The sequence below is a fragment of the Asparagus officinalis genome, chromosome 7 (assembly GCF_001876935.1).
Source record: "Asparagus officinalis chromosome 7, Aspof.V1, whole genome shotgun sequence".
In the NCBI taxonomy this organism is placed as follows: Eukaryota; Viridiplantae; Streptophyta; class Magnoliopsida; order Asparagales; family Asparagaceae; genus Asparagus; species Asparagus officinalis.
In genome coordinates, this window is record NC_033800.1 from 34,307,310 (window position 1) to 34,323,131 (window position 15,822).

Below are 15,822 nucleotides of genomic sequence, written 5' to 3' on the forward strand. Positions count from 1 at the left end.
ATAGTAGTGGATCTTAGACAAATGGGTTGGAACCCAACCTGAACCCGGTTGACAAAGAAACACACTAGATCTGTTAATCCTAAACTTCCTGCTCCTTTGACAAAACAAGTAAGTCCCATAAGTACTAACAAAAGCAAGAAATAATGGAAGGAACAATTTTGCTGTTTGTCCTTCCACTTCCTCCTATGATTTTTCTTTATTTTCCTTTTTTAATTTTTCATGTAAGAAAGATATGGCATGCATATATCAGACAACTCAGTTCTTTAGCATGTGTGTAAGATATATGACACAACTTTTTTTATATCCATGGAATCTTTGGTTTCACTACAAACAAGATTTGAAACATTGGTTCGCATCTTACTCACTAGACAAAAAGGCAACAGTCTTAGGTCCCCCATAACATATTGTCTCCAGATGGAAGGTGATGTAGCATTATATATAGTGTTCTAAATGAGTCACTTGACTAAAACAAACGACGCAAATGCAGATCAACACAAAGGTGAGAGGAAAAGCTAACAAACAATAAACAAACTTAGCATAAAGTACAGTAATAAAGACTAAGTTCAAGCTAAACCAGAGGGACATGAAAAGTTCCCACACGTTTTACAGAACTGTAACGAGCAAAATACTTTTCAAATTAAATTGCTATGAATTAAATTTTGCAAAGAACTTCTGATTGAAAACCCTAAACAAAACCTAGATTATAAACTATTTGTCAAACTCCAAACCTGAGAAGAAGCAATTGAACAGAGAAGATATGCGGTGACCTTCGCTGAAGGCAGGAGATGATCGAAGGATGGATCTGATACGCCTCAAGGTTGGAGTTCGCTGAAGTTGAGGTGGGGGAGGAAGCGCTGACTTGAATCCCTTGTCAAAGTCAGAGTCCAAACTTCTGTTGGTTGTCGCAAGCAGAAGATAGAGACAGAGGAAGTGAAATTTGATGTAGAACACACGACAGACATGTTTATGTCAAAGTGGGACAGTCGCAAGCTCAAACGCAGGCCCGGTCGAGGAAAATAACTTATTACGAAGAAACGATCATTATTTTCAAACCGTACGTCGGAATTGGGCGAATTATATATGAAAATCGACTATCTCGACGAAACGGAGCCAACAAAACCAACCCTGGTTTGCTTCCTCTGTTTCGCCAAATTCCTTACAGTTTGAGAGATATTTGTATTTTTGTCCGTTTTTTACTATTTTTAGTAATGTTTTAGGAGTCTGTATTGATTAGGAAACAAATCCGATTTGATCTCAGATTTGACCGGTGGACTTTCCTAGTCATAAGGAGTCTTTTTAGGAGTTTTAATGTTTTAGAAGTTCTTTTACTATTTTTGGTAAAGTTTGAGTTCTTGTAGGAGTTTGAGTTCTTGTAGAAGTCTTGTTTCTTTTTCTATTTATAAGTAGAGTCTTGTAAGCCCTAGAGGCATAACTTTTAATTAATAAAATTTTGTTTTTTTTCCTTCAATATTAACTTCGTGGATTCAAGTGGATTCCAAGACTACTACTTCCGCGCTGCGTCAGGTTGTGATTGAGGACTGAGGTTTAAACAGGGGATAACAGATAAAAGAGGCTTCACGTTCACTCAAACATCTCAATAACACAAAATTCATTCATCAAATCAATCATCTCTACCGCATTACACAAATATAATCCCTCAATAGAGTTTGGAAATCTTATCTAAACAAATTAAAAAACTAATCCTATCTCTAAAAACAATTCAACCTTATCTATCAAAATAATTCAACAAACTCAATCTAATCCTAACACAATTAAAGTCTAAACAACATAATAAATGATAAAAACCTAATCCATCTAAATGTAAACTAATTTTTGATGGCGCAGGTATTGAAATTTGCTACAGAAAACTGAAGCCAACTCAAAAAATAAGCAAAAATCAAATATAAACCCTTTTATGAACCTTAATATGCAAAATGGAGCAAAAATCAGTTATTATGCCCTATCAATTGAAAGCAGGATTAGCAACTAAATGACATCATGTCATTAGGCACGCGTCCATCATTTTAATAAGAATAAGCATCTGAATGAAAATGATATAATGGGTAATTATTTTGGAACTGGGATTAGCAAGTAAACATAGCTAGAAGCCAAATCATGTTAGGCCCACTTTAGGAGTTGTCAGGGAGATTGCAAATGAAATTGATATAATGGGTAATTATTTTGCCTAGCTGGTCAAGTGAGGTTATGAAATAAGGGGGAAGAAATGCACCGACCTCTCTCCAGCCCATAGAGCTAAGTTATCTGTAAATATCATAATTTTGTTCCCAACAATGAAACAGTAGAGTATATGGACAGGAAATTTAGTTTTATACGGTGCAGCCATGCATAAAGCAATAAGCAGAGGTTAGATCGGATGGAAGGGTAGAAAATGACCTTGTATTTAATGGCAGATGCCCTTTTGTGCTTGACTTACTGTCATCAATAAGACCATCTGAGAGTTCTTCAAGATTGGATAAACGCCCACTTCCATCCTCGCTTTGTTCATTGCGTGTAAGGTCCTCACCATCAGAACTAGTTGCTGATAATTGTTCAGATGCAAATTTCTTGTCATTATCCTCGCTTTGTTCATTGCGTGTAAGGCATTCACCATCAGAAGTAGTCCCCGATAAGCATTCATGTTTATCATTAGCTGCCGTTTCATTGTTGCCTTGAGTGAAAAGACTGTTCTTCTTAATAACCTCAGTACTCTCCGTAGTGGTAGATTGGACTTCCGTGGGCTGAGAATGCTGTATAGGACGATGACCAGATGTTGGGACCCACTTTGGCAAGTCATTAAGTCTCCGTATTTTGTCACCCTAAACAAGGAAAAATGAATGAACAAAAAGAAGAGCAAAGGGCGCACACTTTTTTCAGAAAATAAATTCTAGTGGATGACTACAAATTAAGATGAAAAAAGGAAAATCAAGTAAATTTAAAATGAAAAAACGAGATAAAGAACCTGCACTTCTATGGAATTAGATCTCTGCAAAGCTTCCAGAATAAAATCAATCATCATTTTCTTTACCTGTAGAATGAAACAAAGCAAACATTAAGATGGCAAATAATATTCAGATATAATAATCAAATGTGCACACTGGAATTGTCCAGCGTAAATTCGAAGCCTCGCTGTTTCTTGTGCCTTTTAGGAATTCGCCACAAATTAACTGTTAAAACTCGATTAAATTTTTTGAAGCTTCTTATGCTCGATGGTCTACCCCATTGTGATGGGAGAAAGTTTAAAGGACAGTAGTAATGATGACTGTGATGTGTATTCACTCATAAGTCATAATGAACAAATCATGAGCATAGCACTGTAGAAAAAGAATGATTGGCATCGTCATAGAGCGTACCCTATTGAAATCTGCAATTTTTTTAATGGGAACCCATCCCTGTTCATCTTGTAAATTCTGCAAGTAATAGTCCGTTGGCAAATTTTCATCACTGCAAAAGAAGTGTCATTACATTATAAATAGTCTGGAAAAATAGTACAATAAAAATAATCGTGATACGGCTACTTGTCATTCACTGTAAGAAGGAAAAAAAATCTAGTGGTACACATTCTAACTGAAAGATTTTTCCTTTTTGTAATGTATTGTAACTGTACAGCTCAATGTTACAGACAAAAAGTCCTCCTTGATGTAAATTTTTCGGACATGAAGACGCCTGGAACAAGAAAACGTTTCATATCTAAATTAAAAAGAACTCACCTGAAATAGTACTCAATCTGTTTTACAATTCTGGCTCCCAAATCAGGTGCTTCTTCTGTTGGAAAGGCATGTGTAAGAAGATGAGGCTTTGAAACAAGGTTTAGATATGCCCGTTATAAGACGGGAAGAGTGCATCCTATCATTTTTGCTACAATATTACAAGTGAGAACAAACACACATTCAGAGAGAGAAAGAGATAGAATACTGAAAAGAAAGATAACAACATCTGAAATTGATCATGTAGGTTTGTAAATTTACCAGGTTAGCCAGGATAGCCAGACTGGTCTTTATACAGAGAGAGAAAGAGATTGAATAATGAAAACAAAGATAACAACACACACACACACATACAGAGAGAGAGAGAGAGAGAGAGAGAGAGAGAGAGAGAGAGAATACTACAAGTGCGAACACACGCATATGTAGAGAGAGAGATAGAATAATGAAAACAAAGATAACAACAACTGAAATTGATCATGTAGGTTTGTAAAAATACCAGGATAGCCAGACCAGTCATTATACCCTGAAGCTGGAGCATACTGTGATACTTGGCTGATCATAGGCCCATGTGCCGCACCATGTGGCATATTCATATTGTCACTCGGAGGAAATGCTTGTTGATGGCCCCATGTCTGATTGAAGTGTGGGCCAGCATGGCTGCCGTCTGCCAGAAGCTGGAAATTTCTATTTCTATCAATTGCATCTAATTGACCAGTTAGAAGGAAAGGTGGCCTGGAAGATTGTCCAGACGTTATGATGTAGGGGACGGTAGGAATTGCTGCAGGGTAAGCCCCATAGCCATAACCATGAAACTTAAAGGGTTGATGGTATGACACTTGTTGTCCTGGCTGTTGGTAAGTAGAAGGATCACTCTGTTGGTAAGTAGAAGGATTAGTGAGTGGTGGCATATCATTTGGAGGGAGATTATGCTTTGGATCAGACTTGGGAGAATATGCATGATGCTGCCTATTGGAATGACTGTCACTTCCAAGCCCATCACTTCTGCGTTGGTCAACTGATCCCTGGAAGAAGACACATAACTATTAATTATGCATACAATGAAGTAAGACAAATCAAGGTAACATCTGATCTAGTACATGAATAACACAACTAAGTTAACGTAGAAAAACAGAACCCAGTTGTAACAATAAAGTAAGGTTTATTTCATTAGACTCCCAGGTTATACCTGCTGAAATGTTTTAAAACTGACATTCATTGGAGACAATTGATGACAGGTCGTAGCTAACTTGGACCTTTTACCTAACACAAATTTTCTCCTGCAGACATTGGAATAACATGAAAGTGTTTTCGGGTCTTTCTTTCCTTTTTTAAGCATGGTAGCAGCAGTATGTTCTTCTACCTTTCCCTTGACATTAACTGATTTCAACAAAAAGAAGAAGTGTGGGTTTCTAAAAGAATTAACTAATTCTTTCCTAACACTAACAATATGCAGTTAACGAGAAATAACAGAAACTTTGTGCTCAATAGAATAAATGAAATACAGGAAACATACACCCCCAAACTTGAACATCTATATTTCAAACAGTGATTCCATTTTCTATATGACAAAAAGAAAAATAATACAATGGTTTACGTTCTTGATAACTGGACAATGATAAATATCTTCCGATTTGGTTTCTCCTCTTACCCTAAGCATTACCTATATAATTCTGAAAAAACTCAATTATACTAAGATTAGAATAAAAGATTCATATATAAAATATCTAAACAGGAACCTCCAAAAAAAAAAATCAATGCCAGAAAGGCCACATCAGCAACCGCCCACTATCAAACAAGACAGTATTGGTCCTCATCCGTGCTGTCAAAAATGAAAATTATTAGCATAAAAATCCGAAAATAAAGAATTAGAAATTCTGGCCTGAGCAGGAGCAGTCGTGTAAACACTATCCTAGAAGATTAAAGACCCGTCTATCACCGTGGCACAGATGGTCCTCTCTCCCCTAGCGGTAAAACCCCCCAGAATCTGGCCGTCCTCTGAACTCAGGCGAGAGTGACAGAGCTTCTGCTCAGATGAAGAACGTTTCCCAAAAAACAAAACCAATTGAACTGTAGCCAACAATTTTAGAAGGAGAGAGAGAGCTCGGTTTTAAGAGGAAGAGAAGAATTTTTTTTTTGTGTTTTTCTCGAACTGATCAGCCCTCTATTTATAGGGTTTACAAACCCAAAGACGTTGCTAACAATCCGCGCACGTTCTCCTCAATCGCGTAACCCCCGCATGATCTCCGCAGCCGTTGCGTGACTAAGTCAAAACGTGTAAAATGTGCAAAAAAAGGCTGGAGAAATAAAAAGAACACGTGCGCGTGCATCACGGCAAGACGAGGTGAAGCGTGGCATGCGCGCGTGTTGTGTTATGCAAAGCCCACCCAGTACAAAACCCAAAACATTACTCAAAGCCCAATAAGAGGTGTTCCAATATAAACCCCTTAATATTCATCTCAATTTCCATTGTGGGACTATTCACAAAGGTAAAAATTGCCTTTTTCTCAAACAACATAGCTAACAGTCCCCCCCTCCCCAAAATACAATATTTGATTGAAAACTCAAAAATCAATAAATAAATCAATAAATCATAAAATAAATATATGTTGAGCAACCTTTTGTATCGTAAATTCGGAAGAACTTTCGGCTTTGAACTTTTTCTTAGTGAGTTCATCGCCACCTGAGGGATATAATGGACTAGACCTTGAATTAGGCCTCTTGAACCAGGTACTGATAAAAACACACACAATACGTCTTCATCTATTGAGCAAAGGGGGTTGAGCGTTAAAGGTCATGCTTACAATAAACCGACTCATAAGAGTTTTTAGTGGTTAGCCCAGTCCCCCCCAACCACGGTCATCACGGTTTCTCTCACGTAGGTAAGTCCTCCAAGGGTTCTATAGCTGGATATCATACCCTTCGTAATACACGCGTTGGACTTATTAAGAGTAAAACTCAGCTTAACCAGCTGTATCATAAGAGCATCATCACCATAGAGAAGGGGTAGTAGCGGATGTTACATAATGATATATAAATATATCTAGGTCGATACTCCACACGAGTGTCACTAGTCCAGCTTGTTTCTACCACATTGAACCTACAGTGGGACTAAGTCTTCAAATAAAAGTTGGGTTATCACTGTCAGTGATCTTACTTATGGGCTTAACCACATCTCTCTCGATGAACTCAGAACCACACTTCTGGATAAACCCTTAGTCAAAGGGTCAGCAAGATTCTTCTCAGACTTTATAAAGTCTAAGATCATAACTTTGCCTAGCAGGCGTTATACAGATTTATATCTTATTTGAATGTCTGTTTAGTTTTTTATTTACATGCACTTGTTTTAGAAGCTCTATGGTAGATCTAGAATCAGAATGAATAGAAATTGGAGGTGAAGGTTTAGGGACCAAAGAAAGTTCAGAAAGTAGATCTTTTGATCATTCTGTTTCTATACAAATGGTATCAAGAGCAATCAATTCAGATTCTATAGTGCTTCTGGCAATTACTGTTTGCTTACAGGATTTTCAAGATACAACAACACCATCAAAAAGAAATCCATATCCAGATGTAGGCTTTACACTGTTAGAATCTGTGACCCAGTTAGTGTCACTATATCCTTCTATGGCATCAGGGTATCCAGTGAAAGTCAAGCAATAGTCAACCGTGCCTTTTAAGTATTTAAATACTCTTTCTAAGGCAAACCGGTGATCTTTGCTAGGGTTACTGGTATATCGGCTCAGTCTTCATATAGCATAAGCTATATCGGGTCTGGTCTGGTTAGATATGCATAGGAGAGATCCAATCAGCTGAGAATACTTCAGCTGGGAGACAGGTTCACCTTCATTCTTCTTTAAAGATATAGAAGAATCATAAGGCGTGGAGACAAGTTTAGAGTCATGAAAATTGAATTTGATTAACATTTTCTCAATACTATGAGAAAGACTCAAGGATATTTCTCTAGTGTCTCTAGTGATTTTCACTCCAAGTATCATGTCGGCAAGACCTAAGTCTTTCATGACAAATTTCTTGGAGAGATAATTCTTAATCTTTGAAATTAATTCAAGAGTTGATCCAAAGATAATGATATCATCAACATAGAGACAGAGAATGACATAGTCATTGTTTATCAATTTAGAATAAACACACTTGTCGTGTTCATTCACAGTGAAGCCATATTGTGCAATGACTCTGTTAAATTTCTGGTGCCATTGTTTAGGAGCTTGTTTAAGACCATATAAAGATTTAACAAGTTTGCAGATTTTATTTTCCTGACCCTTGGCAATGAAGCCTTCAGGTCAGTGCATATAGATTTCTTCATCTAGATCACCATTCAGGAAAATAGTTTTGACATTCATCTGATGTATGATCAGCTTATGAATAGCAGCAAAGGGTAATAATACTCGGATAGTTGAGATTCGGGCTACAGGAGAATATATATCAAAGTAATCCATGTTATTTTACTGAGTATAGCCTTTAGCTACTAATCTAGCTTCATATTTATCAATGGAACCATCAGGTCTAAGTTTCTTCTTGAATATCTACTTATTACCAACAGGTTTACAACTTGGAGGCAAGTCGTTGAGTATCCAAGTATGGTTTTCCATGATAGATTTTATCTCATTATCAATGACCTCTTTTTAGAAAGGAGATTCAGATGAATCCATTGCTTTCTTGAATGAGCTTGGATCACCTTTAACAATAAAGATAAAGAAGTCTTCTCCAAAATCCTTTTGAATTCTATCTCTTTTACTTCTTCGAGGTTCAATATCTAAAGGTTGAGAAGAACTGGAAGATGATAGATCAGAAAGAAGAGATGAACTAGGAATTTCTGATATTTTGGATTTGAAAGGAAATATGTTTTTAAAATAGATTACATCTTTTGCTTCAATGATAGTGTGTTGTTGAATATATCACTGATTTCAGAGTTAATGACTAGAAATCTATTAACATTGCTATCTAGTGCATATCCAATAAAAGCAGCATCAACAGTCTTAGAACCAATTTTCCTCTTCTTAGGTTCGGGAATAGCTATCTTAATCAAGCAACCCCAAACCGAGAAGAAGTTCAGATTAGGAGTTCTCCCTTTTCAATATTCATAAGGGGTTATATCAGAATGTTTGTGGGAAATTCTATTGAGAATGAAGCAGGTAGAAAGAAGAGCTTCACCCCATAGATTTTTAGGTGCTCTTGAACTAAGTAACATACAGTTCACAATGTTCATAAGGGTTCTGTTTTTTCGTTCAGCTACCCTGTTAGACTGTGGTGTATAAGGAGCAATTAACTTATGAATAATATCGTGTTCTTGACAATATTCAGTCATATCATTTAAGGTATACTCCCTCCATGATCATATTTTAGAATCTTGATCTTTCTGTTAATTTTGTTCTCAGATTCAGCTTTATACACCCTAAACATATCTAAAACTTCATCCTTAGTCTTGAGAAGATAGGTGTAATAATATCTGGAGTGATCGTCTATAAATATCATAAAATATCTCCTACCCCCTCGAGTGAGAACTCGGTTTGAGTCACACACATCACTATGAATTAATTCGAGAGGTTCGGAGTTTCTAGTTATAGACTTGAAGGGTTTTTTAGTGTGTTTCCCTTGAACACAAATCTCACACTTAGATGAGGGATTATGAGATGATTTAGGAATAAGGTTCAATTTAATCGTTCTCTGCAAGGTTTGGAAATTGACATGTCCAAGTCGTCTATGCCAAACATCACAAGACTCAACAATTTGTGCAACAGAAGACTCAAAAATTTTATTAGAATTGAATTGATTACATTGAGCTTGAAAAGACCATTACAAGTAAAATATTTTCCTATGAATACATTGTTCTTTGTAATCATAAATTTATTGGATTTCACTAATCAGGTTGCGGCGGAGAGAAGGAATATGATGAACGCCTTGCAGATTCAGAGCTCTTCCAGAGGTCATGGTGAGATCTATGCATCCACTTCTCATTATTTGTTTGGTGGAGTCTCTTCCAAGCTTATGTTTTCTCCACGTGATCCTGATAATTTGAAAACCAAGAGCGATCATTACAAATATGAATATTAGCTCCGGAGTCTAAGTACCTGTCAGTGAAAGAAGTAAGAGAATTTACTAGATAGGATGAAGAGGCTAACCTGAAGGAATTTGGATTCTCTTCAATCATGTTAACTTTATTGGATCCATTTTCTTTAGGAGCCGGTTTGGCCGGTTCCTTCTTTTGATAGAAACAGTTAGGAGTCAGGTGGTTAGTTCTACCACAGACATAGCAAAATTTTTCATCAGACTTATGGCTGGAAGAGTTGGGATTGGATTTGGAAGATGATTTGTTGAAGGACTGCTGGTTTTTTCTTGAATTTCTTTCATTTCGGTTTGAAATTCCTAGATTTAGGCTTATCATTTACCAAGTTCACTTTAGCTTTCATTTCAGACTTGGATTTAAAATTTTGCCTATGTTGGTCTTTAATTCGTATAGCCTTAAGAGTTTCAGTTAATGTTAGATCTCCTTGCTTGTGTCGGAGATCTCTAGCAAATCAAGATCAGGAGGGAGGGAGTTTATCAATCAAACAGGAAATTTTAAAGTCATCAGTAAAGGAGTTTCATTTTGATTGGAGGTGACGGAGAAAATCTTGGAATTCATGAATTTGTTCATTAATGAGTTTGTCATCAACCATCATGAACTTATTAAAGGAAGAGGAGGTGAAACGCAAAATTTCAGCATCATCATAGCCATATTCTGCTTCAAAAGCATTCCATAGGTCTTTAGCACTTTTGAACTCATAATAAATGTCATAAAGATTGTCCGTAAGTACACTAAGAATCTTATGGCAATAATGATAACTGGTTTTTTTCTGGTTTCATAGAGCTGAAAAAGGAGATAGCACCAGAACCAAAAGTGGAAGGAACAGGTTGCTCAGGATCGGGAGTCAAGGGTTGAGAACCACTAGAAGAAGACTCGGGAGTGTCTATGGCAGTTGAGAGACCTAGGGTGGTGAGCCAGTATCTCATCTGATTAGCCTACCGTTTGTAGTTAACTCCGATAAACTTTTTAGGTTTGACACTCTTTGAATGATCAGGGTTAACCATAAGTCCGATTGAAGTTTACTAGTCTAGGTATTTAGAATCTGATCGAACAAATATTTTTGGTAATACCACTAGACCAAATACTTAGGCGTATGACTTTGATCAATAAATTTGAATAGTAAAATTAGAATAATATGATTCTAATACAGAAAATAATTTAAGCAATAACTGATTTTTTTTCTAGTTAAACAGTAACAAATAAACAATATTAATTAAAGCAACAAAAAAATTTGTGAACAGTAACTTTTTTATTTTTTTATGGTAACTACTTAATAATATTAATTAATAGATAAGCAAACAAGTAATTACAATTAATGATTTCGGATGAATTTTTAATGAACAGTAGCAAAAGTTTTGGGTGAACAGTAAAATTCGATGAACAGTAAAATTTTCCCCTTTTAAATTAACAGGACTAAAAGCAATTAATTATAAATAAAATTATTTCGGATTTAATAAATCAACAGCTATAATATTCAATCTTCTAGATTGCAGTCAAAAATGAAAATTATTAGCATAAAAATTCCAAAAATAAAGAATTAGAAATTCTGGCTTGATCGGGAGCAGATGTGTAAACATTGTCCTAGAAGATTGAAGACCCGCCTATCGTCATGGCGCAGATGGTCCTTTCTCTCCTAGCGGTAAAAACCCCCGGAATTCGGTCAGCCTCTGAACTCATGTGAGAGTGGCAGAGATTCTGCTCAGATGAAGAATGTTGCCCAAAAAACAAAACCAATTGAACTGTAGCTGGCAATTTTAGAAGGAGAGAGAGAGAGAGCTCGGTTTTAAGAGGAAGAGAAGAATTTTTTTTCCTGTGTTTTTCTCGAACTGATCAGCCCTCTATTTATAGGGTTTACAAACCCAGAGACGTTGCTAACAATCCGCACACGTTCTTCTCAATCGCGTAACTCCTGCATGATCTCCACAGCCGTTGCATGACCGAGTCAAAACGTGTAAAACGTGCAAAAAAATAAAAAGAATACGTGCGCATGCGGCGAGGCGCGTGTCGCGGCGAGACGTGCGTGCACGCGCGTGTGTTATGCAAAGCCCACCCAATACAAAACCCAAAACATTACTCAAAACCCAATAAGAAGTGTTCCAATATAAACCCCTTAATATTCATCTCAATTTTCAACGTGGGACTATTCACAAAGACAAAAATTGCCTTTTCCCAAACAACATAGCTAACAATCTGTACTCTAGATTATAAAGTCTGGCCTGTATTAAAACTGAGATTCAATAAAAATCACGTTTAATATACATATTATCTGCACGTTCCAAGTGGGTTTCGACTTTCGACTCAAAGCTCAATAGCCTAAAGTAGAAAGCAATCAAAAATCTACAACACAAGAAAAGGCAATCTTTGACTGATCCATCACACAATACCCAAAACCACTTAAATTCACGACTTAAAATAAAGAATGTTGCAGAAGCAGACTATTTGGAATCTACGTTTCTAATAATTGCTTCGACTCGAAACCCCATTAAAACCTAAACAAGAAAATCCTCAAGATGATCACGAAGATACAATCTACTTCTAGCGTCCAATTCTCAGCAATTCTACCCCGTAGCCCACAACGAAATTCCTCAAGATAATCATGAAGATACAAATAAGAAAATCATCAAGATAATTATCAAGATAATCACAAGACCTAAAAAAAGAAAATCACCAAGATAATCATCAAGATTCGGTCTAATGTTCATATACCGGAACAGGAGAGCGCCGCGGCAGATAATCATGAAGATACAAATAAGAAAATCATCAAGATAATTATCAAGATAATCACAAGACCTAAAAAAAGAAAATCACCAAGATAATCATCAAGATTCGGTCTAATGTTCATATACCCGAACAGGAGAGCGCTGCGGCGGCCACGCTGCTCGGGACGCATTCGCCGGAGTCCCAGGAGCTGCGCGTCCCGTATTGGCATCGGAGAGCGCCGGAGATTTCTCCGGACCCGTAGCCTGCCGCTTAGCCTCCTCCGCTGCCTCCTCCGTCGTCGTCGTCTTCTTCTCCTCCTCCTTCTTGTTCGCCATCGTCGTCCCGCGCAGCTCAGAATCTAGTGAAGAGGACCGGAACCTCACGCGAGATTAGGGAATGGATTCGCTGTGATCTCGAAGGAATCAGCCATTTCTAGGGTTTTGGAGATCCAAGGCGGGATTAGGGCTTTTGAGAGCTCTGTGGAGAGTGAGAGCTTTTGATGGAGGGGGAGAGGGAAAAAGGGGGGGGAAACGAGATTTGTAATAAAGTCGTTAGGAAACTGGGGTGTCTTGTGTAAAGGAATGTTATGTGCAATAAGTGGCTTGTTAGTGGCGTTAATGGTAAGTCTTATTTTGTTTGGAGGGTTCTTTTCTGTATCGGTCTCATACATATTTTAAAATCAGACCTTCAAATAATTAAGATTGTTAGTGGGTCCCCCGTATCTTGTTATTTTTTCAAGACTAGAAGGATTAATTTGCAAGAACTTATAGAAAGATGGGCCTAGTAGTAATTCCAGTGATTTGAGGAATTAATTTTAATGTTGAAACAACCAAGAAATAGAGGCAGATAGCAATTTCAATGATTTAAGAGATTAATTTTATAATATTATAGAAAAACAAGTCATGCGGGTGTCTGTGTGGGTTTTTTGTAAATGTGCAAGAATTAGGTTGTTAGATAGATAAACGACATGAAAAGAAAATGGAAGTTATTTTCAAGATCTCTTTCTTGCACAAATCTTTCATAAATCTAAATAAGGCCCTCAAATTATTAAAATTGCTGTAATATCTTCCAGCTTTATAATATGTTTCAAATCAGTCTTTTAATAACTGAAATTGTTGTTTCTTTTTTCTTTTCTTTTTTTGTATGTGTGTAAATTTGTAGTAATCTAACCATATAGTTTGTTTATTTTGGGTCTATCTTGCTTCTTGGTTTATTGATGTTAGGGATTTGTTGTTCACAAACAAAAAGTTCTGTTCCCATTTATTTTTCAGACATACTTACTTCCAAAATAACTCTTAATCCCAGAGTAGCAATTAAATTATTTATAGATCACTCACTTCTAAAATGAGTCTGATCACTTTTAAATGATATTAGAGCAAACCATATTTAAAATCCCGCAAGCCAATTTGAGAGGAGTCATTAAAATGACCGTTCAGTAATATGTTGTAAAATACTTATAATTCATATACTAGTATTTGTAAATATTGTTTTATGCAAGAAGCTTTTGGCCTATAAAGTTGATATACTTGCATTTTTGTTCATCTCTAGACGCCAACTTGTATCTTGTTCTCTTTAATTGATAGATATGCATATATAGTTTTATTATGACACTAGGTTTGACGTGAATTGAATGGCGTTCTCATGTTTCATAATCAATTTTATGAACAAAATAATGTTGAGGGTAGAAAAATTCAGAATTTTTGGAGTATGATCATTGATTGAACGTACTTCTAACTTCAATCATTGATTTAAACATACTTCTAACTTCAACTATCAAGTATGGTCTAATTCTATTTGAGTTTTTAGTATCAGTTGCAGTATATTTTAACATAATTTTAATTATATCACGTATGGTTTAATTCTAATTTTTAACTTTCAATTAATTACTTAATGATAGCGAGTTTTTTATTTAACATGAACTAACATTCAATTGACAATGTTAATAGGAATTTAATTGTATATTGTCAAAATTGAAAGGATAAAAGAGTCATCTAACATGAGTTAGTATTTGATCATTCGGTAATCGATGAAATTATGAGTTATCCAAGTTTTAAGGGTAGAAAGTCAATGGAGAGTTTGACATAGATGTTAGATATCAGTGGTATTTAGATTTATGAGATATTATGAAACGTGATTGGATATGATTTTATCCAATACCTATTTATTACATCTTCTTAAGGGTTACATGAATAATAATTTTGCTTTTTTTTTATTTCTCTACAATAGCGATCCTCGTTTATAAGTAGTATATATATATAGATTTTGACACTCCTTACCAGATTGAAAACATGAATCGATAACAATTCACCCATATATCTTTCTCAATTCACGTAAATTTCTAAACATCGGAAACTTCGCCTAGAACCATAAAAATGGCGCATAACGTCGAATTGAAACAGTTTTTATGTGGTTAACCCTCCGATTTAACGCCTTGCATCATTGTAACTGACGATAGCGTTGAAAAGAACCAATGAAGACTTATTTTTCAGAAACTTTGAACCAACATATTCAGGCCTCTATGGAACTCCCCCATGAATCGTCCGCCGAGCCTTCAACTCAAATTTCATCCACGGGCTCCGACTGCGATCCCGACACCGACCAAACAAAGGCCCGGGAAAATATATGCGCAATAATCCCCGTCACGTCGAAACCGAGTGAATTCGACCCAGAAATAGCACTCTACCATCGAGACTGTCGGCTCTCGACCAAATCCCGGAACTAAAATCAGACTTCAACACTCTTAGCACACCCGTCGACGCTATTGCCTCGACTAAGAATGCATTCCCGTTAGACTCAACCAAGACGCGCCACATACGAGAAACATCAACCCCAGGCCCTGCGGCCACGAGAAGGTTGGGCACCGACAGCTAGCTGATATCAATTGCAATCTGTAAGAAGGTTTGCAATAAAACTTTCCATTACGGAATACTATCGATCCTGCCAATTGCCGCTGCAGCAGGTCGACTACACGCAGCACGGAAACGGATGTGATCGGAGATTGGAAGGTGATCGAGAATTGTTTTTGAGGCATATATCACTCGGGAGATCCTACCAGCCCATCGATTAAAAGAAGTTTCTTAATTATTTCTTTTTATGGGCGACGGGAGCTATTTGCAGAACCCATGGAGTACTCCTTGACAACATGTAATTTGTCTTGATTGCTCATCTTCATACCTACCTGACTTTCATCAAGCTTTCTAATTATATGTTTTCCTTATCAATTGAATCTTTTTTCCTTGACTAATTAGCTTGTTAGATTCTTTAGGCCACTGCTTTTTACTTTTTTTAATAGTGAGGTTGCTATTTTAAAATAGTGCGGACTCACCGTCTTGGCTCATG

At 36.6% G+C, this 15,822-nt stretch overlaps 1 protein-coding gene across 2 annotated transcripts in view; it reads right to left on the minus strand.

Annotated features, from left to right (window-relative positions):
- The window catches only part of LOC109848863 (la-related protein 1A-like), a 38,412-nt gene extending 25,362 nt beyond the window's left edge, over positions 1 to 13,050 (minus strand). The window contains exons 1-6 of one of the 2 annotated variants that reach the window (XM_020418575.1): positions 12,630 to 13,050; positions 4,201 to 4,726; positions 3,708 to 3,762; positions 3,351 to 3,441; positions 2,960 to 3,025; positions 2,395 to 2,816 (exon numbers count right to left, since the gene is read on the minus strand). In XM_020418575.1, coding sequence (XP_020274164.1) covers positions 2,395 to 2,816; positions 2,960 to 3,025; positions 3,351 to 3,441; positions 3,708 to 3,762; positions 4,201 to 4,726; positions 12,630 to 12,818 — 1,349 coding nt within the window. In that variant the 5' untranslated portion in view covers positions 12,819 to 13,050. The remainder of the gene's footprint in view (positions 1 to 2,394; positions 2,817 to 2,959; positions 3,026 to 3,350; positions 3,442 to 3,707; positions 3,763 to 4,200; positions 4,727 to 12,629) is intronic. The other variant, XM_020418576.1, reaches the window with a different exon arrangement.